Source organism: Rhinolophus ferrumequinum, chromosome 21 (assembly GCF_004115265.2).
Source record: "Rhinolophus ferrumequinum isolate MPI-CBG mRhiFer1 chromosome 21, mRhiFer1_v1.p, whole genome shotgun sequence".
Lineage (NCBI taxonomy): Eukaryota > Metazoa > Chordata > Mammalia > Chiroptera > Rhinolophidae > Rhinolophus > Rhinolophus ferrumequinum.
Window position 1 is genome coordinate 9220606 of NC_046304.1, and position 25845 is coordinate 9246450.

Genomic DNA, 25845 nt, shown 5'->3' on the forward strand with positions numbered 1-25845 from the left:
TTACTCATTTAATACTCTTAATAACTCTATGATATAAATAGAGTTATACTACTCTATAAATAGTAGTATAAAGAGTTAAACTACTATTATTTTCTTCTAATGATGAGGAAAATGAGTCTCAGAGAGGTTAAGTAAATTGCCCAAGGGCACACAGCTAGAAAGTGGTGGAACTGAGGTTTGGATGCTGGGAGTCCAGAGCCTACACATTTAACCATCTCAAGTCCCATATTCCAGCTACTGGACTCAGTCTCCTATCACAGTTGGGGAAATAGACCCAAAGATGTTAGGAGATTTGTCTAAGGTTACTTTATTGATGGGAGATCAGGGACAGGAGTTCCACTGACTGCTAGTCCAGTCTTACTTCTACCAAGACTGACTTTGCATATCACCAAAGAACCCTTTCTTAAGATACTATTTGTGGATGAGCTACAAGGATACACATTTCCTGACTGGCAGAATGGACTAGCCTGATTCTGCTGCCGACCGACCATACGATGGTGGGCAAGTCATACCCTCTGAGCCGTTTCTCTACCTATAAACTGGGGGCAATAACCATACCAGCTCATAGGATTACAGGAATGAAACAGAAGAATTGAAGAAATTGACAGTCGTTATCAATTTCGGTGCAGCAGAACTGTTTGGGGTGGGCAATTTGGAGCTGAAGCGAATGGAATACTGTGTAGGTTGAGATTTCTCAAGTCCAAACTGGATCACAAGTTGCTCACAGGCACCATGGAGGATTCTGGGTGGCAGGAAGGCTCTGGACCAGCTCTCCCATTGGAGCTGGGCCCTATCATCAGATACGAACCCTGAGGTCAGACTGCTAACAGTCACATATTCCCAATACAGGGAATTCTAGTCCTTTCTAAGACTTGATTAGGTCAATTGCCTGTAGTGACTGTTTTCTATAACAAATTTTGCAGCTCTGCGTTAAGGGACTGTTAGTAATGACTGTTGTTAAGAGTTTGTTCCACATGTTTTTAGCCAAAGAAGGGTTTGTGAATTTGCAATCGCTGACATATTATAAACGATCCGCATTTGTCAGCCTGCCCATGGCCAGAGGCCAAACGGAGGCTACTCAGGTGAGATGGCTTACATGCAGAATATGGCTCAACGGTGATTCTCCAAGCGAGGGTAGGCCTGGGCACAAGCATGTTTTAAAGTTGCTCAGGTGATTCTAATGTGCAGCTAGGATTGAAAACCACTGATTCAAAGCATAGGAAGACATACAAGATCTTAAGGCTCTTGTAGCCCAGCCTGACTAGTTTTATAAAGGACGTCTAGGCAAACAGTGAGAGATGAGCTTCCGGGAAGTATTGTGGAGGGCCTGCAATGCCCAGGCTGAGAAATCTCTTCTTAATTTAATAGGCAATAGGGAGCCATGGAAGGTTATTCAGCAGGATGTAAGGGTAGGCAGTTAGAAGTATATAGAGAGATTAAAGTGTCCAGCTATTTATGGTTTAGGAGATGGGCTTTAACTTTTCCTATGGATTAGGCTAATAAAGAAACCTAGCTTTCTTTTACTTTTATACCCTCAGCACCCAGGTCCACTGGTCCCTGGAGAGCAGGGACTTGTCCAAATGATCTTTATACGTACTGGGCACATTGCGTGGAACGTGGCAGCCTCCTACGAATTCAGCCTGGCCAATCTCAATTTCAGGAGAGAACTGGTACCCTGGGCCAGCCTCCCCTTGCAGGCAAGGCGGGGTGGGGGGGGGGCGGGGATGTTCCTCTCACCTCTCCCCTTTCCTTCATTTATCCTCACGGGATAAATTCTACCCCAATTCTACCAACTCCAACTTCGTCGCCTCCCCGGTCGGTCCCTCCTGTGTAACACGCTGCCACCGGGCTTCCCCGCTCAGGCGCCAAGCTTCAAACTTGTCTTTCATCCATTGTTCAGTTTCCGGTGAGTCAAGTTCAACCCCAGGTTCAACTCCTACAGTGACGGCCACAAACACATTCCCTTACGGGTACATCGGAGGGGGCGCTCACAGCCATCGGCCACCAGACCTACAAAACAGACCTACAATAGAGGGGCGTTTCTATTCCAGTGGCCCTCTTGGTGGGAGTGTGAATGGGAGACCCCTCCCGAGTGACCTGCCCCCTAGGCGAGAGGGAGCCCAGCCCTCAGCGGGCGTGGCCGCTCTGGTCCGGCCCCTGCCCCGCCCCCTCGCCGCGGAGGGAGTCTCCGCTCGGCCACCCGGCAGCCAACCTCCTCTCCACGTACGCCGGGCCACTCCCTCGCCGCGGAGCCCGGCCGAGGGTGATGCTCCAGATCCCACCTCCCCGGGGAGCTGCGCATTTCCGCACGCCAGGGCCGCCCCGGCCGGCCCTCTCGGCGGCAGCCCGCGTTCCTCGTACCCGGGAAGTTGTCTCCCGAGCCTGCGGCGCCTGGGTCTCCTCCCCCCGAGCCCCGCCCCCCCCGCCCAGAGCTGGGATCTGAGAGCTGCCCGGTCCGGGGGCGTCGCCGTTTGCTCTCAGAAGCCAGCGAGTCTTCGCTTCCCTGCGTGGAGCGCACGTCCCCCGCCTGGCCGGGGACCCTTGTACACCCCCGAGACGGCGCGTGCCCAGAGCGCGGGAGCCCGGGGCGCCGGGCGCCTAGGACATCGCGGAGCCGCTGCCCAACCCGCGGGGCTCGGCAGGGATGCAGGCTGCGCTGTGAGCCCGGGCGCCAAGGCCATGTCCGGCGCCCGCTGCCGGACCCTGTACCCCTTCTCCGGGGAGCGGCACGGCCAGGGGCTGCGCTTCGCCGCGGGCGAGCTGATCACGCTGCTGCAGGTCCCGGACGGCGGTTGGTGGGAAGGCGAGAAGGAGGATGGGCTCCGCGGCTGGTTCCCAGCGAGCTATGTGCAGTTGTTGGAGGTAAGGGGCGAGGGCCGGGAACTGGGAGACCCGTGGCTCCGGTCCTTGGCGCTCTTGCAGACCTGTTGCCCGCATCGGGGATGCCCGGGCCATCGCTCTCCGAGGGGCGCCCCGGGGCAGCCGCTGCTAGTCGAACCCGTAGTTCCGCGCTCCTGGGGCGGCGAAGGCAGCGGGAGCCCCTCAGGGCATGGGCAGCGCCGGGATCGCCCCCTGAGCGCCCCCCGTGCCGGGCCTCCAGAGCACATCGTGGAGCCCTGAGGAAGCGAGAACTTGTTGCCTGTGTGAGTTCTGGAGCTGGCGGGCTCCTTCCCGACAGTGTCAGGGGCCGGCGAAGGGCTGCGAAGTCCGGCGGTCTATGGGAGACGCATCAGTGATCGGAAAAGTGGCACCGATTTGGCCGCGCAGCCCCGTGTCACCACCCCTGAGTCCGGAACCTGCCAGCCGGTGGACCGTCTTGCTGTCCCGGGTTAGGCTGCTTGGCCGCTTTGGGGCCGCCCACTTGCTGGTCAGCTGAGCCTGGCTGGCCACCAGCCTGAGCCCCGTCAGCAGGCTTGACCCAGGGATACCGCAGCCCCCAGCCAGCGCCCCCCGCCCCTCCAGAACCTGAAAGTGGCTCGTTTCTGGGCTTCTGGCCTGGCCCCAGGGCTACAGGGGACCTGATGAGCCAAGTCGGCTGGCTGTTTATTGTCTGGGTGACAGTTGGGAGGCCTCTCTGCCCTCTAATCTCTGAGCTCATGATCACAGCCTAAGTGGGATCCGAAGTTTCTAAAGTCCTGTGTGTGTGTGTGGGAGGTGGGGGAGGTGGGGGTGGGGGTGGGGGAGCGACCTTACAGGACATCTCCTCTCCTTTAGTAAAAGGCTGCCTGACCCAGGACTGTAAAGATTAAATGAGCGGTTACCCACAGGTATACAGAACCGTTCTGGTAAAACGCTGCCCAAATCATGGAGACTGAACTTATTTATAATTTAACCCCTGACCAACTTCACAAAGAACAAAATAATTGCAAATTTTGACGAAATGCTCCGTTTAATTCAAAGAAAGGCAGGAAGGAAGGAAAGGAGGAAGGGGAAGGAAAGAAAAAGAGGAAGGAAGGAAGGAAGGAAGGAAAGAAGGGAAGGAAGGAAGGAAAATTATTATAGGGTGAGTTTGCCTGAGAAGTATCCTGTGGAAATATGATCAAAAATAGAGCCTGGCCTCATAGAAGTACATTAAGTTTCTTTCAGGTCCAGAGGAAAACAACAAAATCCCTCCGAAATGAATTATGTAGTAGCATTTGGGCAAAGTTTAGGCTGGAAGGAGCTTTCATGGGCTGGCAGCAGAGTATGTTTCCTAACCTTCTTGGTTCTGTATTTTTAGAACCTGTGAGTTTGGGAGAGGCTCACGTGTGTTCCTCAGCTTTCCCAGTTCCTTTCCTGAGATTTGGATGTGAAAGAAAGCAAGTGTATTTTTTCTTATGAAGACCTGGCACCTCCTTTTTTTCTAGCTCCGAAGCCCTGAGGGAGACTCCTGTTTTAGAGTTCCTCTGGTGGCCACACTTTTCGAGGAAATACCAATGTGGAAATTTGGCTGTGGGATGTCTGTCTGGTGAGGAGCGTCGCTGGCTGGAATCAACCAGCTGTATTTTGGGTGGGGGTGAAGCTGGTGGGTTTGTAGGCTGTGTTAGCAAGAATGGAGTGGCTTTGCATATTTTAGTGAGGGAAAGGGAGTGTGGACCAGACCCAGGGACAAGCTAAATGATTAGCTGGGACAATCTTGGGTGTGTCCGTCACATTCCATGGCATAGACATACTTAGGAAATCTCTGGTGCCTAAGGGGCATCCAGACAGCTCCCACCTGGTGACCTGTGACAGAAGCGTCATCTGTGTGAGCAGCTATGCTGAGAGGACCTTCCTTTTGTTGAGTGCCTACTAGGTGCTAGGCATGGGACATACACTGTCATCAATTCCCCTGACAACTCTGTGTAGGAAAAGGTACCATCCCGATTTTACAGTCAGGCAAAACGAATATGAGAGGTGAAGGAAGTTGCCCAAGGAGTAATGCTTGTATCTTTGGTTAGCAGCTCAGATGGTTCAACATTACTCCTGTGCCCATGTCTCTTTTAAACTTGACAGCCTGGGCTTAACTGTGCTAAAAGGCCAGTAGATCCATGTGGGAAAGGGTAGGTGCAGCCCCCGAGGTCAGCATGGTGGTGACAGCATCCCTAACGGGAGGCTGAAATGCTGGGGAGGCTGAAATGCTGGCACTCAAATGAGGGCAGCTGCTCCTTCCCACTTGGGGCATCTCTCCTGCTAACCCTGAAGTTTGATTTCACGCAGAGCCAGCTGTTTTTTCCACAGGTGGAAGCAGGGTGGGGCTGCTGTGCCCTGAGCCCTGGGACTCTTTTCAGGGCCAAAGCTGATGCAGTTTCCGCAGAGAGGATCATTGCTCAGGCCCTTTGTGTCTGTGAACCTCATCCATGAGCAGGCTGGACCTTAAGGCTGAGGGCGGGGCAGGGATGGAGGCTGTTCAAGTAGAGTCCCTTGGGATGGACTGAGTCCTCAAATCCAGAATCACTTAGTGGTGAATGCAGCACTCCCATGGGAGTCGCTGGCGGTAGACTGGCCAGTATCAGGAAACATGAGTCTGGAGGACTACCAGCCAGGTGTACATCAAGGCTGAGAGGGCAGAGACCAGGAGGCTAGAGAAGGGGCCCCTGACCCTGGAGGTGGTAAACCTCATGCAGTGCCTGGCACTGAGCTTGCTGGGGGCATGGAGTGCAGAAGGCCTGGGGAGCTGCTGGGCACACCAGCCTCCTGGGAGAGGAGTGGGATGGTGGCTGCACAGCTGGGAATGGCACCTCCACTGTAACCCCCACGCCAGTGTACCTTTTGCTTTTGGGTGGAAAGAGTGATACCAGGAAATACCATCTTGATGGAAGATGGTGTTAGGGGTGGAGAGCAGTATGTGCAAAACGGACACTCCCCAAGGATTTTTTCCTTGTTCATATGAAAAACGGGGCACTGAGAGCCCCGACTTTGTAGGAAGCATACCCCATGGAGGGGAGTTGGGAGCTAACTCTGAGAGGGCTGACAGATCTGCCCTGGTGGCTAGCCAGTCCTTGGGGGAGAGGCCAGTTTGGTGGATTTTGATGCTGGGTACTGGGGAAATCTCTGGTCAAGACTCCGGGGGCAGCCTCTATGAAAACCTCAGCCCAAGCAGAGAAGCGTGGAGGGCCCTAGTGGGATCAAGGATTGGCCCCAAGGATCCTGGCTCTTCAAGGGATGGGGAAGCCTGCCAGCGGGAGGGAACCCGCTTCTCCCAGGAAAGGAGGAGGCTTAATAGAGAAGACCCACAGCTGCTGCCTGTGAGCTATAAAGGCCCTTAGATAAAAGCAGCCAGTAGAAACTTTCTTGAGGGTCTCTTTAGCCATGCAGAAGAAGAGTTGGAAACGCATATAATATTTGAGAGACATGACCGAGGAGGAGCTGTGGCAAAGGAGACCTGAGATGGGGTTGGGGTCTGCAGACGCACATTCTGTGGGCTCCAAGCCAGGCCTGAGAGCACCTCCATAGACTTGGAGGCCCTACGGGGGATATTTCCACCAGACTTCTAGGGGGTACATGGAGGCTGAGAAACAGCTTCTGGAAAATGTCGATGGAAAAAGGAGCCCAGATCTCCATCCCCAGGGAGGAGCTGGAGAGTCAGACATGGTCCAATGGTTGGACAGGTCCAGTAGCTGGATCGCCTAACCCTGGCCCGGGAATTTCTTGTGGCCTGTTCTTACCTGGAATGGAGAGCAGAAATCAGGGACCTGGAAGATACTGTAAGGCATCTGGAAAAACTACCAGAGCTTTTGGAAAATAATTCTGGGGGTTAATAAGATTGGAATGCGAATACAACAGAGTTTTCCTTGACCTATGTGCTGTTCTTAGAATCCATCATCTGGCTGGAAGGTGTGGACCTCAGAGATGCTAGCAATATGATGTTGTTTGTCAGTGGAACTCGGCGGTGGCAGAGGGTCACCCGTGAACTTGATCTCCTTCCCTCTACCTTCTGTTCTCCCATTTTGGGTTCATGTGATTGCTGCAGGAGTTTATAAGCTGTGGCTGTGGGAGAGAGATGTAGAGCTGCTGTGCTATGGATAATTAAGGAATGATGTCTTATCTATTGTGATGTAACAAGCCACCCCAAAACTTAGTGTCTCAAAACAACCATTTATTATCTCACATATTTCTGAGTTGACAGGGCTCAGCTGAATTGTTCTTCTGCTGGTCTGCCTTGGCGTCTCCCATGCGTTTGTAGGCAGGTGGTGACAGGGACTGGAGTCCTGGAAGCTCACCTGGACTGGAACCTTCAAAAGGGCATCTCCACTCAACGTGTCTGGCGCCTTGATATTTTCCCACGTGACCTTCCGCTCCAACTGGTGTTTTGTCTTTCAGGGCCTTTGCCTCTAGCCTTTCTCTTCGGCAGGGCAATGGGAGTTTTTATATGGTAGCTGGCTTCCAAGGATGCAAAAGTGCAACTTGTCAGGCCTTCTTAAGGCTTAGGCTCAGAACTAGCACATCACTTCTGGCACATTCTATCAGTAAAGTGAGTCACAGGACCAGTCCAAATTCAGTGTGGGAGGGAAGTGCACACAGGTGTGGATAATAGGGAGACCAGGGCCATCTTGCAGACTAGCTACCTCAGAAGGGTAGGGAGAATACACCTGGGACAGATGGTCCATTACAGGGGAAGCAGCGCCAGACCAGACCGAAGAGTCCCCAGCGGGAGGTGAAATGCAGGAGACTTGGCAGTTCTTCTAGGAAATTCTCCATCGCTATCCGTGGAGGATACATAGATTTTTCAAGATGCCAGGGATTTCTTTATAAAGGTCACACGATAAATGATGCAGCTGAATTTGAAACCGGATTTTCCTGTCCCTAAATCCTGGGTCTGTCCACTACCATTGACATACCAGTCCAGCATTTTGAGGTCAGAGCTTTTGGTGCTGGTTATTAATAGGCAGTGTTATCTGAGCTGTCAGACATCTAGTAGATGCTTAATATGTTACACAAATTGATTTTAATACATGGCATTTCTGTAATGTGAAAATTTCCTAAAATGGGTGTGGCTTTGTTCGTTATGCCAGTAATTTTTAAGGTGGTCATCAGCTCTGTTCGCAAAAGGTGTAATTAGGGCTGGTGGTTCGCGGAGTATGTAATTGTGATGGAAAAGACTAAGGTGCTGCTTTCAGCAACTTCACTACGTCATCTTGCCCTTTGACTTAGGGGCTGTGGCCTACATTTGTAGCTCCTTCTGTTTGCAAATCTGCCTTTTGCCCACCCCCCTGTCCACCTCTGCTCTGGAGGAGTCTTCCCGCGACCGCTTCACTGCTGTGTGCTGGTCTAGTCAGGTGACTTCATCACAGGACTTTAAAGCAGTATGCAGGGCTTCTGGATTCTATGGATTGGGGCATCTTCACAAACGTTCCCTTAGCAACAAGTCTGCAGAAATCCCTGACATCTGTTAACCACCGTGTGAACCCCTGCCGTCCATTACTACCTAGAAACATGAATGAGATGCTGACCTTCTTGTACTCTTCTCAGCCTGAAAAAGCCCAGCTTTTATCTGCTAGTCTGGTCTACTTCATCTGTGAGCATGGATGCTGGTCCCTACTTTGCTGATGAAAGGAAATTTTTGGTAAACCAGGAAGCCTTGTATACATGTAGAGTATTAGGGTTTTCTATCAGGCCACTCCAGGGGACATTGTTCTCCCAGCTTGCTCCCTTATTACTCGCAGCAGCAAGGCGACACATGACAAGCTTTCTAACAGAATGTCAGGACTGATCCCCTTGTACTTAATTGCAAAATTATTATATGCCTCTCTCCCTGCAGTGGCAAGTCTTCTGGCATGGTGTTTGTACCTATGGAGAGAAGTAGAAATGGTGGCCAGCGGGTGGGTCTGGCTTGTTGTTTGGTAAACCTGTGCATGGAGTGACGTTGTGGAGGTTTAGTTGTACCAGATGTATGAATTGTGTGAGGTTTCTGTGGACACATAAGAGGATTCACCCACCTCCTCCTTTCACACTTAGTGTCTTCCCTGTCTACCATCTGATAAAGATTTGTTTTTTTAGGTTAACTTCCTGGTTCACTGTATTTGCCTCACTTCTTGAGCTGGAATCTAGACTTGATCCCCAGGTACTCAAATTTCACATGTCCAAACTAAACTCAACCTCTCTCCTCTCTTCACTGCCTTCTACCCCCACCCTCCATGCTGGGGTGAATGTCACCACCATCTATTTGTCCACCACGTCACCTGACACTGCCCCCTCTTCCCTTCCTCTCCCATTCGTTAGGATAGCAAGCCTTGTCTGTTCTCCCTCAGAAACATTTCTCAGAGCCTTCTCTTTCTTAACTTGTGTCGGCAAACTTTTTCCATAAAGGTCCAGGAAATATTTCAGGCTTTGTAGACCAAGAGGCCAAATCGAGTTATAGCTGTGTCACTGTGATTTGCAGTGCGCCAGAGGCAGTGAGAAGCCGTGAGAGCGGGCATATGCTCTCTGTCACAGCTACTCAGCTCTGTCCTTGGAGCACGAAAGCAGCCACAGCTGATCCCTCATGAATGGGCGTGGTTGTGTTCCGATAAAACTTTATTTATCGACACTGAAATTTTAATTTATTCTAATTTTTGTGTGCCCTGACGTATTACTCGTCTTTTGTTTTGTTTTCAACCACTTAAAGATGTCAAAGCCATTCTTAGCTTATGGGCTATATGTAGTTTGCCAGTCCCTGTTCAAAAGTTGGTCATTCATTCATTCATTGATTCAGCAATCCCTAATTGAGTGCCTTTGGTGGGCTGCAAGCCCTGTTGTAGGTGCTGGTGGTGAAGCAGTGAAAGAAGCAGGAAAGGAGCTTACCTTTTGGGGACATGGTAAGCTAGCAAAAAATAAGAAATAATTTCAAAGTAGTGTGGGGCCAGTAAAACAAGGTACTGTAATGGAGACGGGGTGCTGCAGGAAGGGGGTTCGATAAGACTCAGGGAAGCCTTCTCTAAGGAGATGGTATTTGAGCAGAGACCTGAATGATACACAGGAGCCGACCGTGTGAGTACCTGGGGAGAAATAATTTGAGGCAGAAGACACTACAAATGCAAATAACCCTGGAGAGGGGTGTATGTTTGATGTATTTCAGAGAACCAGAATATTCCAGAATGATTAGAGAGTGTCATCACTCTCTAATGTTGGGGTGGAGACAGAGAGGGAGGCAGGTTAGTTGAATAGAGCTACCTGGTATCACCCTCCAATATGTGTAACTTTATTTTTCTATAAGAATTTAATTTATATTTCGAGCCCCTACTCTGCATGTTGGAAGAAATGTACTGCCACATAATTTGGGCTTTCTTGCCCAGATTTGCATTTATGTTCTGGGGAACTTAATAAAAACATCATTCCAAGGGTCCACCTGCTCCTTGATGTCATTTGGGCATCTGCTGAGTTGTCCTCCCCCGGAGTGGGTCTCCCTTGTCTGTCCATGCAATTGCCAGAGACAGTCTCCTGTCTGAAGGTTCCCTCCATCTGGAGCTCTCTCCTCTCCTCAGCAATTTTGGGGAGGACATATCATTCTCTGACATTGTCTAAGGCTCGTGTGCTGGTAAATGTTTAATAACCAGCTCTGCGGCATGTAGGGTGGAAGATCACGAGAGGGAAGTCCTGATTTGTAGCTTTTGCCAGTTTCTGGGGTATAAATACTTCACCATGGCCGATTTCAAGCTTCTAATGGTTTTGTTTTCATTGAATGTATCATTGGTAAAGTTAAGATGTGCAGTGTATTGATTTGATACATGTAATATGGTTGCCATTGTAGTGCTATCTAGCACCTCTGTCACATTACATCATTATCCTTTCTTTTCAGTGGTTGGTGGATAGTTTTCTAAGTGCAACAGAAAGCCTTTGGTTTGATTGAAGTGTGGAGAATGCATTTGAAGAGGGCTGGAAGGGAAGCCAGGAGACCAGTCAGGAAGCAGGGAGCAGGGTGGTGGAAGTGAGATGGTGAGAAGTGGATGGATTTGAAACGTTATTTGCCGATGGAGCCAAAAGGACTTGCTGATGTATGGACTGGTGGTGGTGGTGGTGGGGGAGTGGGGAACAAGGAGTCTCACCTCCTGCAGATCGGTTGTGATGCACTTTTCCCTACTGGATTTTCCTCATCTATGAATCATTCGTTCTGCTACCAGAGATCTCTTCCTTAAAAAATGACGTAAAAAGCAAATAAAAATTGGGGAACTGTCAGTATCTTTAATGCTGAAGTGCTTTCATGCATTTAAAAAAACACAAATGAATACATCAGTATAAGAATGGGCAAAGAACTTGGATAGATGCTTTATAATAAAAGATATACAAAGTCATGCATATTCAGTCTCGCTAGTGATCAAAGAATTGCAATTTTTTTTTAAAGATGGCTTTAATGAAAACTCAAAAAAAAAAAAAAAAGAAAGAAAAGAAAAGAAGAATGAGTATTGGGAAAGGTGTGGAAAAATTGTCATATGCTCCCTGGAGGGTAATTTGGCTATATACCTTAAAAGCCTTAACAGCGAACATGCCCTCTGATCCAGCAATTCCACTTCTAAAAATTTGGACTCGGAAGCATCTCTGATAGATGAGCTGTAAGTGTCAGAAAGCCTGTAGCAGCACTGTTTCTAATAGAATGCAAATGGGTCACAGCCTAACTGCCCACCAGGAAGAACTAGTTACAATAAGGTTAACCTGTTCTTAACACAAGGGCAGACATGCAGAAGGGGCTCAATCACTGTAATGAAGCTGAATTTTAAAAATAAAAACTTTGGTCAATGATGCTAAGTGTTTCATGAAGTTAGCATAGTTCAGATTTCACCTATGATGAGACAAAAGATGGTGTGTTCAGGAGTGAATTGCTTTTTAGGAGCAGGGACTGTGTGTACCAAGCGTTCTGCAAGTATCCTTTTGTAGAAAGAACAGGTTGAAGAAATACTTGCTGGCCCAGGGCCACGTTCTTTTAAATATCCTCAGTAACAGCAAATCTTTGTCTTTTGAGGGGCGGATTTGATTTTTTGGGAAGCAGCCAAAATTCATTTGGAGCCAAGTCTGGTGTGTCTGTATGTGTGACTGTCTATCACCTTGTTGCAAAAAGAATTTAAAGCAGCTTACCAAAAATCATATGGCACAATAAGATAAAAGCATAAATATGTGAGGAAATCTAGGGAAAGGAGAAAAAAAGATGACTGCTGGGGTGAAGTGAGGAGAGAAAATGGCAATTCAGTAATGACGTTCAGGGTTTAACAAGAGCTCCTACCGTCAAGTAATAATGTGTTTGAGCAGTTCTCAATGGGAAGTAACAGAAATGTTCTAGAAATGGCGGCATTGTGAGCCTATGTGCTGTATGAGTCAGCATGGGTCAGGATATGCTGCCATAACAACCTCCAAATTGCAATGGTTAAAACAACATAGTTTCAGTTCTTCCTCGGGCTGCAAGTCTGTTGCAAGTTGGTTTGGGGCTGTAAGACCCCCCAGGACCCAGGATGATTGAGCAACCACCATCTGGAATCTTGCTGGTGACTGTTAAACAACACTTGTCTTAAAGTTCCTTCCCGGAATGGCACATGACATTGTGCTCATATTTCATTGACTGACTAAAGCATAGCCACACCTGACTTTAAGTCAGTGGGGAAAATGCAGTCCTACCATGTGCCAGGAAGGAGAAAAAGAGCAAGCTGAATATATGTGGGCAGCTCTGTGGACCACCATTTGGGGAATGCCCCCGTGTCTGGTTTATTCCAGTCTTAGTATTTTATGGCCATACCTAGAGAAGTACTTCTCTGACTGATTTCAGGGCTTCTAGAGCAAGGCTTCTTAAAACGAATTCCTTAGATCTTGTTGGATGCAGATTCTGACCCAGTAGGTCTGGGATGAGGCCTGAGATCCTGCATGTCTGACAAGCTTCTATTGCTGCCAGGACTTAAAGCCACAGTGCCGGCCTCAGCAGGTGCCCTTAGCTCCTGAGAGTCAGGATGAACTCTTACCGTTCTCTCAAATCAGCTCTCCCCTCTCCGAAGCTATCTTTGTATCTACACTACTGAGCATACTAGTAGTTGGCCCAGACTTCCTAGGATTTTTTCTTTGCGGTAAATACATCTGCCACAACCTCTGGTTCCACAAAAAACAAATATTTATATTTGAGCACCTACTATGTGCCCTGCTTTCCTTAAGGCTCAGATGATACAGCCAAGACATGGAGCTGAAATTAGCAGCTCTTCTTCGGAAACCCTTGGGGATGTACTGTCCTCTCCAGAGTGGCGGGCAGGTGACCTTCCTAAAAGACTTCAGTTTCACACTTGTTCTGTTAGAATGAAAGTCCTTCCAGACATTTAGCATCCATTGTTCTTTCTCAGATGCCTTAATTTCGCCTCCCTTCTCATTTGCTTGTCAAATACACCGAGAACTCCAGATTAGTCAACAAAGTTAGTTAAATTGTAAAAACTCTTTAGAGATGATACTTCCAAAATTCTACAGAGACTGAGCCCTTGTCCTAATTTAATCATGACAGAGGATCCCCTTATTTTAGCAGTGGCTCAGGGAAGACTGTCATTGAGGCATTTGTTTTTGATACGTAATACAATTTTGAAACAGAAATAGGAACTTTGCATCTACTGTTCTCATTTAGCAAGTGTTTTATTGCTAGATAGCTACAAGCCTTTGTTGTGCTTGGAGGGAAAAAGAAAACTTTGTTGAGTTTTTGATAATCAAGGACATACCCGATACAAACTCTAATCTGGTACTCAGCCTAATAGTTTCATATTATTAAAGAAGGTTTTGATGCATACCTGGGCCTGTCTTCTGGTGTGGGCACATAGAACCTTCCGGAACAACATTACAACATTCCTGAAGGGCATTAGACGTGGCGCTTCTCAGACATTACTGTGCATGCAGATTACATGGGGCTCTTGTTAAAATGCAGATTCTGATTCAGTAGGTTTGGGGTGAGGCCCAAGACTGCATTATCTTACTATGTCTCATGTGATGCTGAGACTATTGGTTTGTGGGCCACAATTTGAGTAGCAAAGCATTTGAGTACCCTACGGAGTTTTTAAGTTTGCAAATCATAATTAAATCCTGGAATTAGATTGGATTTAGTTTATTTTTTTTTTAAGTGGATCATATGAAGCTATACAGAGTCATGGAAAGAACACAGGTTTTGGAATTAGAGCTCTCTTTGAGTCTGTTTAATCTGAGGACAGAGGTACGGAGGTGGTAAAAATGCAGGATGGGGAGAGTGGCGGCTGGTGTTCTTAGGTGCCCTACTGGGGCCAGGACCAGGACCAGGCTATGGAGGAAGAAGGGCAGAGTGATGGGTGACACGAACATGGCAGGCTCGGGGTCTTCACTTCAGTATGAACGAGATGGCAGAGCGAGAGCTAGGCATGGACCTGCCAGATACCAGCAGTGTGAGGAAAGGCCTGCAGCGGGGACGTGGCCTCCACATCTCGAGACGCTTTCTCGGTTCCAAGGGATGCTGGATGCCTTGTGTGGTTTGGTTTGTGGGCTGGAACATGAGCCTTGCAGCTAACCCTGATGTGGATTGCTTACACCATGTTCAAGGCAAGTTGCAGAACGTTTCTCAGTTTCATAGGGCTCCAGTGAGGGTAGCTGGTGCCTTGTACACACTCTGTTAATGGAGTTTGCATCCCACATGTTCTGGGGATCATGCCAAGTTGAATGCTGAGAGCTGCCAGTTACCTGGGGCTTCTATTGAGGGGCTGCTGCGGTGGGAGGAACCTTTTTCCATGGGCCCCTCTGGGGTCACAGTGCTAGACTGGTTGCAGCATTGTGGTCGAGGCCTTCTGACCTGTGGGCACAGATCACCCGGGGGTCTTAAGAAATGCAGATTCAGATTCAGAAGGTCTGGGGTGGGCCTGAGAACCTGCATTTCTAACAGGCTCCCAGGAGAGAGGGAGCTGGTGTTGGGCCCATACTTTCTTTGAGCAGCAAGATTGTAGAGCATTTTTGGTGGGTTTTCAGGACACAGGTACTACTTGTTAAAGCTAGGAAAGCTGGTCAGTTGCGGTTTATTTGGAACTGCTGCATGATGGTTGCTGGGCTAATTAGTCTTAACTGCAATGTTTTGTGTGTTTTTTTCAACCTAGGTCTGATGGGCCTCTGCTCTTCGATGCTCCTTGTCAGGGGGAAAAGGCTGTTTGTTGGGAGAGGTGAAATGCAGGAGGTGGCTAAAGGGCTGAAGCATGTCTTTTCGTCTTTGCCTGATCCTGGAGCAAAGGAGAGGTTTATCTCTAGGGGCTGGGTGGAAATTCTCCTTTGATTTACTTTCTTTATTTATTTACTTACTTTTATTAAGGTATAGTTGACATACAATATTATATTCGTTTCAGGTGTACAACATAGTGATTTGACATTTATGTGCCTCACGATGTGATCGCCACAATAGGTCTAGTACCCATCTGTCACCCTCCCAAGTTATTTCGATAATATTGACTTTTTTCCCTATGCTGTATACATCACATCCCTGTGACATTTTCCCCCCCACTTCTATGTGGAATCTAAAAAGCAAAACAAAGCAAAACAAATGAACAAATGAAACAGAAACAGACTCATAGATACAGAGAACAAACTGATGGTTGCCAGAGGGGAGGGGGGAGGGAGGTGGGGTTGGGTAAAAAACGGTGAAGGGGAAACAAGAGGTACAAACCTTCAGGTATAAGGAAATTCTCTTTATTTATTTATTTTTTTAATTTATTGGGGTGACAATTGTTAGTACAATTACATAGGTTTCAGGTGTACAATTCTGTATCACATCATCTATAAATCCCATTGTGTGTTCACCCCCCGGAGTCAGTTCTCCTTCCATCACCATATATTTGGGACATTCGCTTTTTATAAAGCGTTGCTATAGGGCTCAGAAGCTAATGTTCTGGGGCTGGAAATGGAGGTGGTGTAAGCAGGCGTCTCCCGCAGCTCCTTGGTGGAACCCTCAGGCCTGCTCTGTGACTGACCTCTCGCTTCTCCTGCCTGGTACTGCCCTGGCCCCTAACGGCCGTGGCCATCTCTTTTATCCCTTGGGTGGTGATGTCCATTCTCCGTAGCATTACCGTAGTGATTTTTCTAGCCAGTTTGATCTCAGAGCTCCTGTTGAAGACCTCACATAGGGTTTTCATTGCATTTATAGTATAGTATGCCTTAGCTTTGCTTACGAGGCCCTTTCTGACCTGGCCTCTGCTTACCTCCCCAGCTGTGTTTTTAGCCATTTCTTCACATGTGAAATGCTATCAAAACCACATGGAACTACCTAATTCTGGGGTGCAACTCTGCTCTCTCTTGCTGTGTCCTAGCACATGCTGTTTCTTCCCTCTGAAGTAACCTTCCTCCCCTTCTCTTTTAATCTCATTTCCTTTTCTCTATATAGAGATAGAATGCACATATCATTGAAAGTGTGCGGTTCAGTGATTTTTTGGGTATATTCATGAAGTTGTGCAGCTAATAATACCACGATCAATTTTAGAACACGTTCATTGGCCCCTTCCCGTTAGAAGTCACTCCGCATTTCCCCCCAAACCTCCAGCCTGAGGCACCCACTAATTTACTTTCTGTCTCTATATTTGCCTATGCTAGACATTTCATATAAATGGAATCATATAATTTGTAGCCTTTTGTAACTGGCTTCTTTCATTTAGCATGGTTGCAAGGTTCATCCATGTTCTAGTATGTATCAGTACCTCATTCTTTTTTATGGCTGAGTTAATACTCCGTTGTATGGATATGCCACCTTTTATTTATCCATTCATCCATTGGTGAACATTTGGGTTGTTTCTCTTTTTTTGGCCATTAAAAGTATTGCTCCTATGAACATTTGTGTACAAGTTTTTGTGTGGATATATGTTTTCCTTTCTCTTGGGAATATATTGTGTTTCCCTGAAAATAAGACGTAGCCGGACAGTCAGCTCTAATGCATCTTTTGGAGCAAAAATTAATATAAGACCCGGTCTTATAGTAAAATAATATAATATAATAAATATAATATAATACCGAGTCTTATATTAATTTTTGCTCCAAAAGACGCATTAGAGCTGATTGTCCGACTAGGTTTTCTTTTCAGGGAAACAGGGTGCTTAGGTGTGGAATTGCTGGGTTATATGGTAGCTCTGTGGTTAACAATTTGGGAAACTGCCAGATTGTTTTCCAAAGTGGCTGCGCCATTTTGCAATCCCATCAGCGATGTATGAGTTCAATTTCTCCACATCCTCACCAACACTTGTTATTATACAAGTATGTCTTTTTGATTACAGCCAGCCTAGTGGATGTGAAGGGGTATCTCATTGTGGTTTTGGTATGCACTTCTCGGATGATTAATCATGGGGAGCATCTTTTTCATGTGCTTATTAGTGGGTTGTACATTTTCTTTGGAGAACTATCTATTCAGATTCTTTGCACATTTTTAATTGGGTTACTCTTTTTTTTCCTTGGTCTCTTTTTCTTTTCCTTTTTAGCTAGATGAACTTGTTCTCATTTCTTGGCTTTGGTGTTAATCTCCTGGGAAGATTCTGCAGACACAGCCTCTCCTGCATCCTTCTAGACCTCTTAGCACTCACCCCATTGTATCGGGATTGTTTACTGCTCTAACTACATTGTCAATTTTTCGAGGTCAAGGATTGGGTTGCTGACCTTTATAGACTCAGCCCTTAGTGCACAAGCAGGCATAGTCACTTGATAAAAAAAAAAAATGGAGGACCATACTTCAGTGATTTCAATTACGGTGCTGATGAATGTAAGGTTCTGGGTTTGCCACCCATGATAGTTATTTGGCTTCATATGGGAAAACAATAATCAAAGAGTTTGCAGGGTGACATTCTTACAGAATCTCTGATCCCCAACCAGGCATCGGTCACATACAGACTATGGGTTAACAAGACAGGTTGGGGAAGAAGGTGTGCGCTACTCAGAGCAGAACCTTCTTGCTGTGGGAGCAAATAACTAGGATTCCATGAAGTAGGATTGTCACCATGTAGATAAAGGGCAGTCAACCATTATTATTTCCTGCTGGAGAGAAAAACAGCTGATGAGGAAATCGACCTGCCTTGGGACTGTTTGATTACTGGGTCACTCCTGGAATCCGAGAGTGGGAGTGTTCTCAGTTTGAGGGCAGTCTGGTAATAATGGTATATAGAGCTGATCAGACCTGGATTTGGGTGCTGGCCGTATGGGATTTTTGACACATTGCTTACCTGACCTTGGACCTCAGTTTCCGTATCTTTAAAACGGGCATAGTAAGGCCCACATCAGAGGATCACTGTGAAAGTTAGAATTGTGTCTTTTAAAGTAAAGGCTCCACAGAGAGCCTGGTGTCAGTGCTCAGTATGTGTCGGCGGCCTTCACGGTTACATATTCCTTATTTCCCACACATCACTCAAGGGTGCTGGGCATTATTGGCTTTTTCTTAGTAAAAGAAATCGGCTTCCCTGAGAGGCACTCCAAACCCCTTGGTCACCATTTCTGGTTGTGACCTTGTCTTTCTGGCTCTTGTCCCTTCCACTCAGTTTCCATCTTGGGTCTTCTCTTTCTTTCAGGTTTAGCATCATCATTGAAGATGTGTTTGCCCAAGGAAGTCACGGCCCCTCTGTGGATGGGTCTTCAGCTTTGTCATGGTGTATTTAGACCACAAACTTAAACCAGAAATTCCTTTGTGGAAACATCACTGTTGTCTGAATCTCCTCCCATCCGGATGGTACCTAGGTGTGACCAAGATGAGAATCTTAACTACAGGTAGTAATTAAGGGGAATCTTATCTTAGTGCACGTGGCAGGTAAACCAGCCTGCAAACACAGATTTTTTTCTGTAGGAGATTGCATCCAGAGGCCCCTGAGACATCTCCCTTCCCATGGGCCAGTTACTGCTCAGAGTGCCCACTTCTCGTTTAGGATCCTAGGACCTGTGGGTATTTTCAAGTTGACGTGTTTTTGTGACATGGCACAGGGGACATTGCTTCTTTCTTTCAGCCAGCCAGCTGCTGAATGTTTGGGCACCATTGTAGGTTCTTTGGGGGTAGGAGGAGACCACGATCCAGTAGTGGGAAACTCTGCTGTGCCCTAGTTCCCATCTGCCCTGGCCCTATAATCTGATCCTATGGTGCCGCGGATTTTCCGAAGGGGTCTGTTTGCTACCCTGGCCTTGGGATCAGAGAGACAGGGCGCTGGAGGTGTGTGGGTGTTCACAGGGAGAGGAGGCGTAGGAGGCCTGGTCTGTGTGTGTCCTTAAGGACCCCTGTGGTGGGTGTGGCCACAGAGGTCCCGCTAAACTTGAGAATTTCAGATGGACTTCCTTTGTGTCCCCCAGGAGAAGATAGCCAGAATGAAAACGTACTAGGTAGGCTTCTTCCTCCTCTGTGCAAAGTCATCCCAGCGTATTTGGCGGGTGGGAGCCTGGCCATTAGGGGAGATGTTGGGAATGGGGGTTGGCGAAGGCAATACCAGGCACTCCAGGGGGACAGCAGAGCTAGCTCTGGCCTGAGTCTTTGCTCCTGATTAGGCCCCTCAGCCCGTTCATGCTGGAGCGTGAATGGGAATCGGGAGTCCGAGCTCGCCGGAAGGCTCGGTGTCTCCCAGACCTGTTGTCCACTGATGCTGCCTTCAGGTGCTCTTCTGGCTGCACACACCCCCTGTGGACTGTGCTATGGGTCCTTGATCACTCTGGGTCCTTTTCAGAGTGACTCCAGGGGACTCCTCCTGGAAGCCCTAGGGCTCTGTGGGACAGTTTGAAAAGCCCAGTATTGTGTGAAGCTGGAGGCTCACATCCTCTCTGTCCATCAGCATTGCTCGTGGGGGTGCCACACGGGAGTTCCATTCTGGTTTGTTTGTGAATCACTTGCCAGGGGGTGGTTGGGGTGCTTTGTTCCTCTGGCTGGCTGGTCTGCTTTATTATTAGTCTTGGGGAAATGATTTCTCTGAGAGGCAGTAGAAGGTGTAAATTATGCTTCACTGAAAATCAGCAAGACTATATATATTCAGTTAGAACTACAAGTCTCTTGCAGATGAGGACCGATGTAAAATAGGGGTAAGTTGGAAAGCGTTACAATGCAGACATGCAGCTGGCATGATTAACAATCACAGAGTCACCCGTACATGGTTTATGGGGGAAGGAAGAGCAATAGCTGTTCTTGGAAGGCTGTACTCCTAGTGAGAGGGCTGGAGGGAGGTAGTTTGAAGGTGCTGGACATCCCCCTGGGAATGGACAAGTTTTCCGTTAACCCCATCCTTGGTAAATATTTCTTGTATTTCCACCGAGCCAGGGACCCCAGGTTTAGGGCTGGTGTTTCCACTCTCACCCTAGACTCACACAGCCATCCATGGTATCCTCCTAAAACCTGGGTCCCCTAGGGTCATCTACTCCCTTTTGCCCCAGGTGTCACGGCGCTCCTTGTCAGGGCTAACGGGCCTCCACAACGTGCGCCTGGCCTCCTCGCTTGTCCTGGCACACACCTTTACGCCTTTGTGCCTTTACACAGCTGCTGCTTCTGTCTGAGTCCCTTCTCCCGCATGCCTGTCTAGGGAATGATAATCCTCATCCAGGCCCCGGCCAAGTATGGCCTTTGATCTCTCCCCATTCTTCCTCTGGTTTCTGTAGGGCCCCCCACTGTGCAGGCACATACCACACTGGACCACAATGACTTGTTTATATGACTGCTTCCCTGCACTGTGCTCCTAGCTCCTCCGGGGCAGGAAACCTGCTTCGTAAATCTCTCTAAGTGCCCTGGCCTGGCGCAGTGCTTGGCGTTTCTAAAGTCTGGCTCAATAAGCATTTGATGGCTGGCTGGATGAATGGTTGAATTAAAGCGGATAAAGAGAGAGTTTGCCTTAGAGAATTAGGCACATCTTGCTCTGATTTTGGCTCAAGGCTTAACCAGCCTTTCTCCGAAATGGCGTGAATGGCCTTGTCCTGAGGGGAAGCTTGGGATCATGGAAGACCAAGGTTGGGAGAGGTGTTTCCAGGTCAGCTCAGAAAGGCAAACATCAAAGGAAGGCCACTGGATCCTGGAGAGCAAGGCCCTTTGGGCCACAGGACAGGACACTCAAGGTGAAAGATGAGCAAGTGTCACATGGACTGGTCCTGTCTCCGCATCCTGCTTCTCAGTGGGGCTGCTACAGGAACATGGGTGTAGCTGAAGACTCTGGACAGCCGTCAGGAGCCCTGGGTTCTCATTGCAGGACCTCCTACCTTACACACATCTTGGTTCTTTGACCTTGTAAAGTTCATTTAAAATCTCTGATCTTCAGTTTCTTCATCTGTCCAAAAGAGAGGTGACGACCATTCTTCTGCTGCTTCGTACATCGACTAGAAGGATTTTCAAGGTGACAGTGGATGTGAGCACACTTTAAAATTCAGGAGTGAGCTGGTGACAAGTACAAGGCCTGTTGTGAGAGGCTGTGCAGGACGTAGGGGGAAGGCTGGCCTCATGAACCTTGCTGTCTGACTCTCTCTGGCGGCGTTGTCCCAACCGCTCAGCCCTATGTTGTGGTCCTTTCCCCACTAGACCCTTTGAACTTGCGTCTGAGGCCTCCTCCTCGCGTGTTTCCTGTAGGGTCCCCAGGACTGAGCACAGCTGAAGGGCCCACTTGGGTGATTAAAAAAGCTGTTGGAGTTCTTGGCCCAGACAAGCTTTAACCATTTAGAGTAAGAACTCAGTCATCCTAACCACCTCTTTGTCCCTCCCGCTGGCCTTCAGTTGAGCCCCTCAGAAGCACCACATGTGTTATCAGCCCCCGGGATGCAGCTGAGAATGAGAGAGAATGGGCAAGACTCCTGGATCCCTGTGGTAAGAGGGCTCGACATCCATGGGGAACCAGTTGAGTGGCTAGGGAGGTATGCCCAGCGCAGTGGCCCTAGGATGCAGTCCAGGGTGATGGGAGCACTGGGGACCTGTGATGGGCTGAATTGTGCCCCCCACCTTATATAACCTCATATAACCCATGAGGTTATATGGATATCCTTATAAGGAGAGGCGTTGAGGACACAGACACACACAGATGGAAGACCACATAAAAACACAAGGAGAAGGCAGCCATTTGCAAGCCAGGGAGAAGGGCCTCAGAAGAAACCAACCCTGCTGACACCTTGATCTCGGACTTCTAGCTTCCAGAACTTAAGAAAAATAGATTACTGTTGTTTAGGCCCCTCAGCCCATGGTACTTTGTTCTGGCAGCCTGAGCAGACTGATCCAAAGCCTTTAACCCAGATTTGGGTAGCAGACTTACTTGCGTAGCTCTGGGGGGGATCGAAACCTTGGAAGAAAACAGGAATTCTGTGCTTGTCCCTGTTTTTCTCCTTAACATGTGTCCCTAGCGAACACACAGTATGTTCCATTATTGTGTGTCTCCCTCGTTAGAACGTGAGCCCCACGAGGGCAGAGCTATGTGTCTGGTTTGTTTCCTGTAGGGTCCCCAGGACTGAGCACAGCTGAAGGCCCTCTAAAGGATTGGAACATGTCTGTTGGATGAATTCTGTTTGAAACAATGGCCTGAAGTCAAATTCCTTACTCCAGGTGGAAATCCAGAATTTTTAATTAAAATAGCTGGTTTTTCGCATTCAGTTCTCTGCTTAGAGCTCACCCTGCAAGGTGACTTACCATTGTTTCTACAGACTGCGTCCCATACAGCAGCTCTCTAATCTCTACCCAGCCACCAAATGTGATTAAAATGTGCTAAAAATCAGAGAAGAAAGGTTCGTTCATTTATTAGTTGTTGTTTATACTTGGTGGACTGAGCCCCAGGTTATATTAAACTAGGTCATACCAGCCAGTGACTTTGAACATTGTTACCCTCTGGAGGGTTAACTCAATGAGGCCAGGCTTTTGATCACGGCGGTGTCCCCAATACCAATGACAGCAGCTGACCCCGAGTTGGGTTTGTATTTGGTGAGTGAATGAGTCTGTCAATATACAGGACAGAGAAGTAAATGCTGAGCATTTCCTGGTGGGATCAGCTGGTCTTTCTGTAGGGATGCCAGCCCCATGCCTCAGAGTCCTTTTCCCTTCTGCTCGCTGCTCTGATTTCTGTTCCAGGCTGCTGGTGGTCCTTCGTCCACGGCCCCCGATTAAGGCCTCCTATTACCTCTTTTGTTTAAGAGGAATGGCAGAGCTCTCCTGGTCTAATTTGGGGAAACTCATAACTTGCCGAAGAATCTCTGGCTACTTCCCATTCCTCCCGCTTTGTGTCCAATTTTCTCCTCATTTTTCTCTCCATCTCCCCCCTCCCTTCCCCCTCGCGCACTTTTAAAATTGTGGTAAAACTCACATAACATAAAATTCACAGTTTTAACCATTTGAAACTAGAATTCAGTGATATTTAATACATTTACAATGTTGTGCAACCCTCGCCGCTATCCAGTTCCAGAACTTTTTCATCACCCCAAAAAGAAACTCCATATCCCTTAAGCAGTTACTCCCCATTTCCCTCTCCCCAGCCCCTGCCAACCACTAATCTGTTTTCTGTTTCTATGGGTTTGCCTATTCTGGATATTTCATATAAATGGAATCGAACAATACGTGACCTTTTGTGTCTGGTTTCTTTGACTTAGCATGATGTGTTCATGGTGCATCAATGTTGTAGCGTGTGTTAGGACTTCATTCCTTTTTATGGCTAAATAACTTTCCATTGGGGATACACATCTGCTGATCCATTCTTCGGTTGGTGGACTTTTGAACTGTTTCCATGCTTTCTCCATGTTTTGACTATTGGAAATAGTACCCTCCGCTTTTGCTGCCTCTAGTTCTGCCTCCCAGTGCTCTTCCGTCTTAGTTGAGGCTGCATGGTTTACTGGCAGTGGAAACAGCACTGGTTGTGAAATCCGGAGGCAGGTTCACGGTCCTAGCTCTCACTCCATCTGTGAGATATTGTCAAGCCTCAGTTTGCTCATTTCTGAGCTAGGTATAAAATTCTCTGCCTTCCTTACTCAGCCCTGCAGAATGTTGGCACAGATCATAGGATGTGAGTTGAAGCCCTTCCTAAACTGAAAGTCAGATGTCAAATGATATTTATGTTCCTCATTTCCCTTTGATTTTTTTTTTTCTCACTTTCTGTGTTTTTCCTCTGCTTCCTCTTCTCCTTTTGCTAATGGCTGCCTTTGAATCCCCTTTTCCTTTCTTCTCCTTTCCTCTTTCTTCAGCTGCCCTGGGGACATAGTAGGTAGTTTTCTACACAGTGTGGGGATGTCGTGTGGGGCATCCTTCAGAAAGGCCGGAGAAGTGGACAAGGGAGGTGGTTGGCAGCGTTGCCTAGGTGATGGGGTGAAGTCAGCCATGGCGGAATCTGAGGGGGGAGTACGAGCCCTGCGATGGCCCTGCCATTCCATCTGCTTTGGCTTTGAAGACTTAGTTTCCTGACAGCTTTGAGGAAGTAGCCAGAATGATGGATACTTAGGCAGATATTAGAATCCAAACAAGCAGACCCAAGGGACATGGGGAGGAAAGCAGCAGATGGAGGTGTATGCTTTTCTTGGCATGTTGCTTTGCAAGTGCTAAATCTTCTGCAGTCCTGTGTGTGTTGTTTTCCCAGCTGAAGTTTAAGCTTCTTGAAGGCAAGGGCAATGACAGTTATTTATTTCTCCCCATCGTGCTTGCTCATGGTGCCCCTCAGAGAGTTCTGAACATAAATGGTTTTGAATGTATGTGATAACTTAGTTTGGTTAGGCCTATAATGGTTACAGGTGGCTTTCACAGAGGACTTTTCATTTATTTTCTTAGCCTTGCAAGGTGGATTCCATTTCTCCAATAAAGAAACTTAAGGCGCAGAGAGGTTATAAAACTTGCTCAGGACACACAGCCAGGACACAAAGAGGTGCAGCGGGCCTCCTTACTTGGAACCAGTGCTTTCCACTGCTTCCCCCTCCCTCACAGAGACTTTGCAGCAGATAGGAACCAGGTGGTGGCACTGATTTAGGAAGATGAGAAATGAATCTTGTGCGGTTGGACCTTGTTCATTTCAGAGGGTTTTTTTTGTTGTTGTTGTTTTTTTTTAACATCTTAGAATTTTCAAGTCCAGAAATTCTATAGAAGTTGCAGGTGGCTTTTCCTGTTACTCAATCAGTATAGATTCCTCTTTTCTCTACAAACTTCAGAGAAGCTTCAAGGAAAGCCGATCTCCTGCTAAATTGGTGTGTTCCTCATTTGCTACCAGAGGGTCTCATTTAAGGAACTATTGTCATTGTTGGTGACAGGAGCAGAGCCAGCTCACAGTGACAGGGCAGCTTGGAATCAGGTTCCGGATTCACTGCCGATTCTCTGTGTTGGAGCAAGTTACTGAAAAGTCTGGCTCCTACTGGGTCTGGCAGGAGGGACGGGTGTGTTGGAGTGAGTAAGCCCAAGGAAAGCTTGCCTGGAGGAAATTCGGTCAAGATGTTCGTTTTTAACACCTCTGGGTCTCTTCCAAATCAGAAGAGGAAAAGAATCTGATTAAGGGATGAAGGAAGTTTTAGAGTTTTCCGTGAATGGAGGTCAGAGCTTGATGGATCCTGGGTTCTTCGAGGCTTAGGTGAAGCTGTGGAGGGAAAAGTGGATATCTGGCCGTTAGGAGCGGCTCTTGCCCTTGGCTGGAACCTCGACAAATTGCTGAGCTTAGAAAGCATCTGATTCCAGTGGTGTCTGTTGACTCAGCCATAGGAAGTGCTCACTAGCCTTTGAGTTCAGGGACCTGTGGTGGCATTATGTGTGTAGGAGATCTGGCAATTAAGTTCGTGAACTTGTTGCAATGATGTCGCTAACCTTTTTTTGATATCAGAGGGATTATTCATTATGAATTTGTACCAACTGACAAGCAATTAACCAAGTTTACTACTTGGAAGTGCTAAAAAGGCTGCGTGAAAAAGTTAGACGACCTGAACTTTTCGCCAACAGTTCATGGCTCTTGCATCACGACAATGTACCAGCTCACACGGCACTGTCTGTGAGGGAGTTTTTAGCCAGTAAACAAGTGACTGCATTGGTAACACCCT

At 47.8% G+C, this 25845-nt stretch overlaps 1 protein-coding gene across 2 annotated transcripts in view; it reads left to right on the plus strand.

Moving 5' to 3' along the window:
• Positions 1-2264: 2264 nt before the first annotated feature.
• Positions 2265-25845, plus strand: part of GAS7 (growth arrest specific 7) — a 211305-nt gene continuing 187724 nt past the window's right edge. The window contains exon 1 of one of the 2 annotated variants that reach the window (XM_033089883.1): positions 2265-2862. In XM_033089883.1, coding sequence (XP_032945774.1) covers positions 2680-2862 — 183 coding nt within the window. In that variant the 5' untranslated portion in view covers positions 2265-2679. The remainder of the gene's footprint in view (positions 2863-25845) is intronic. The other variant, XM_033089884.1, reaches the window with a different exon arrangement.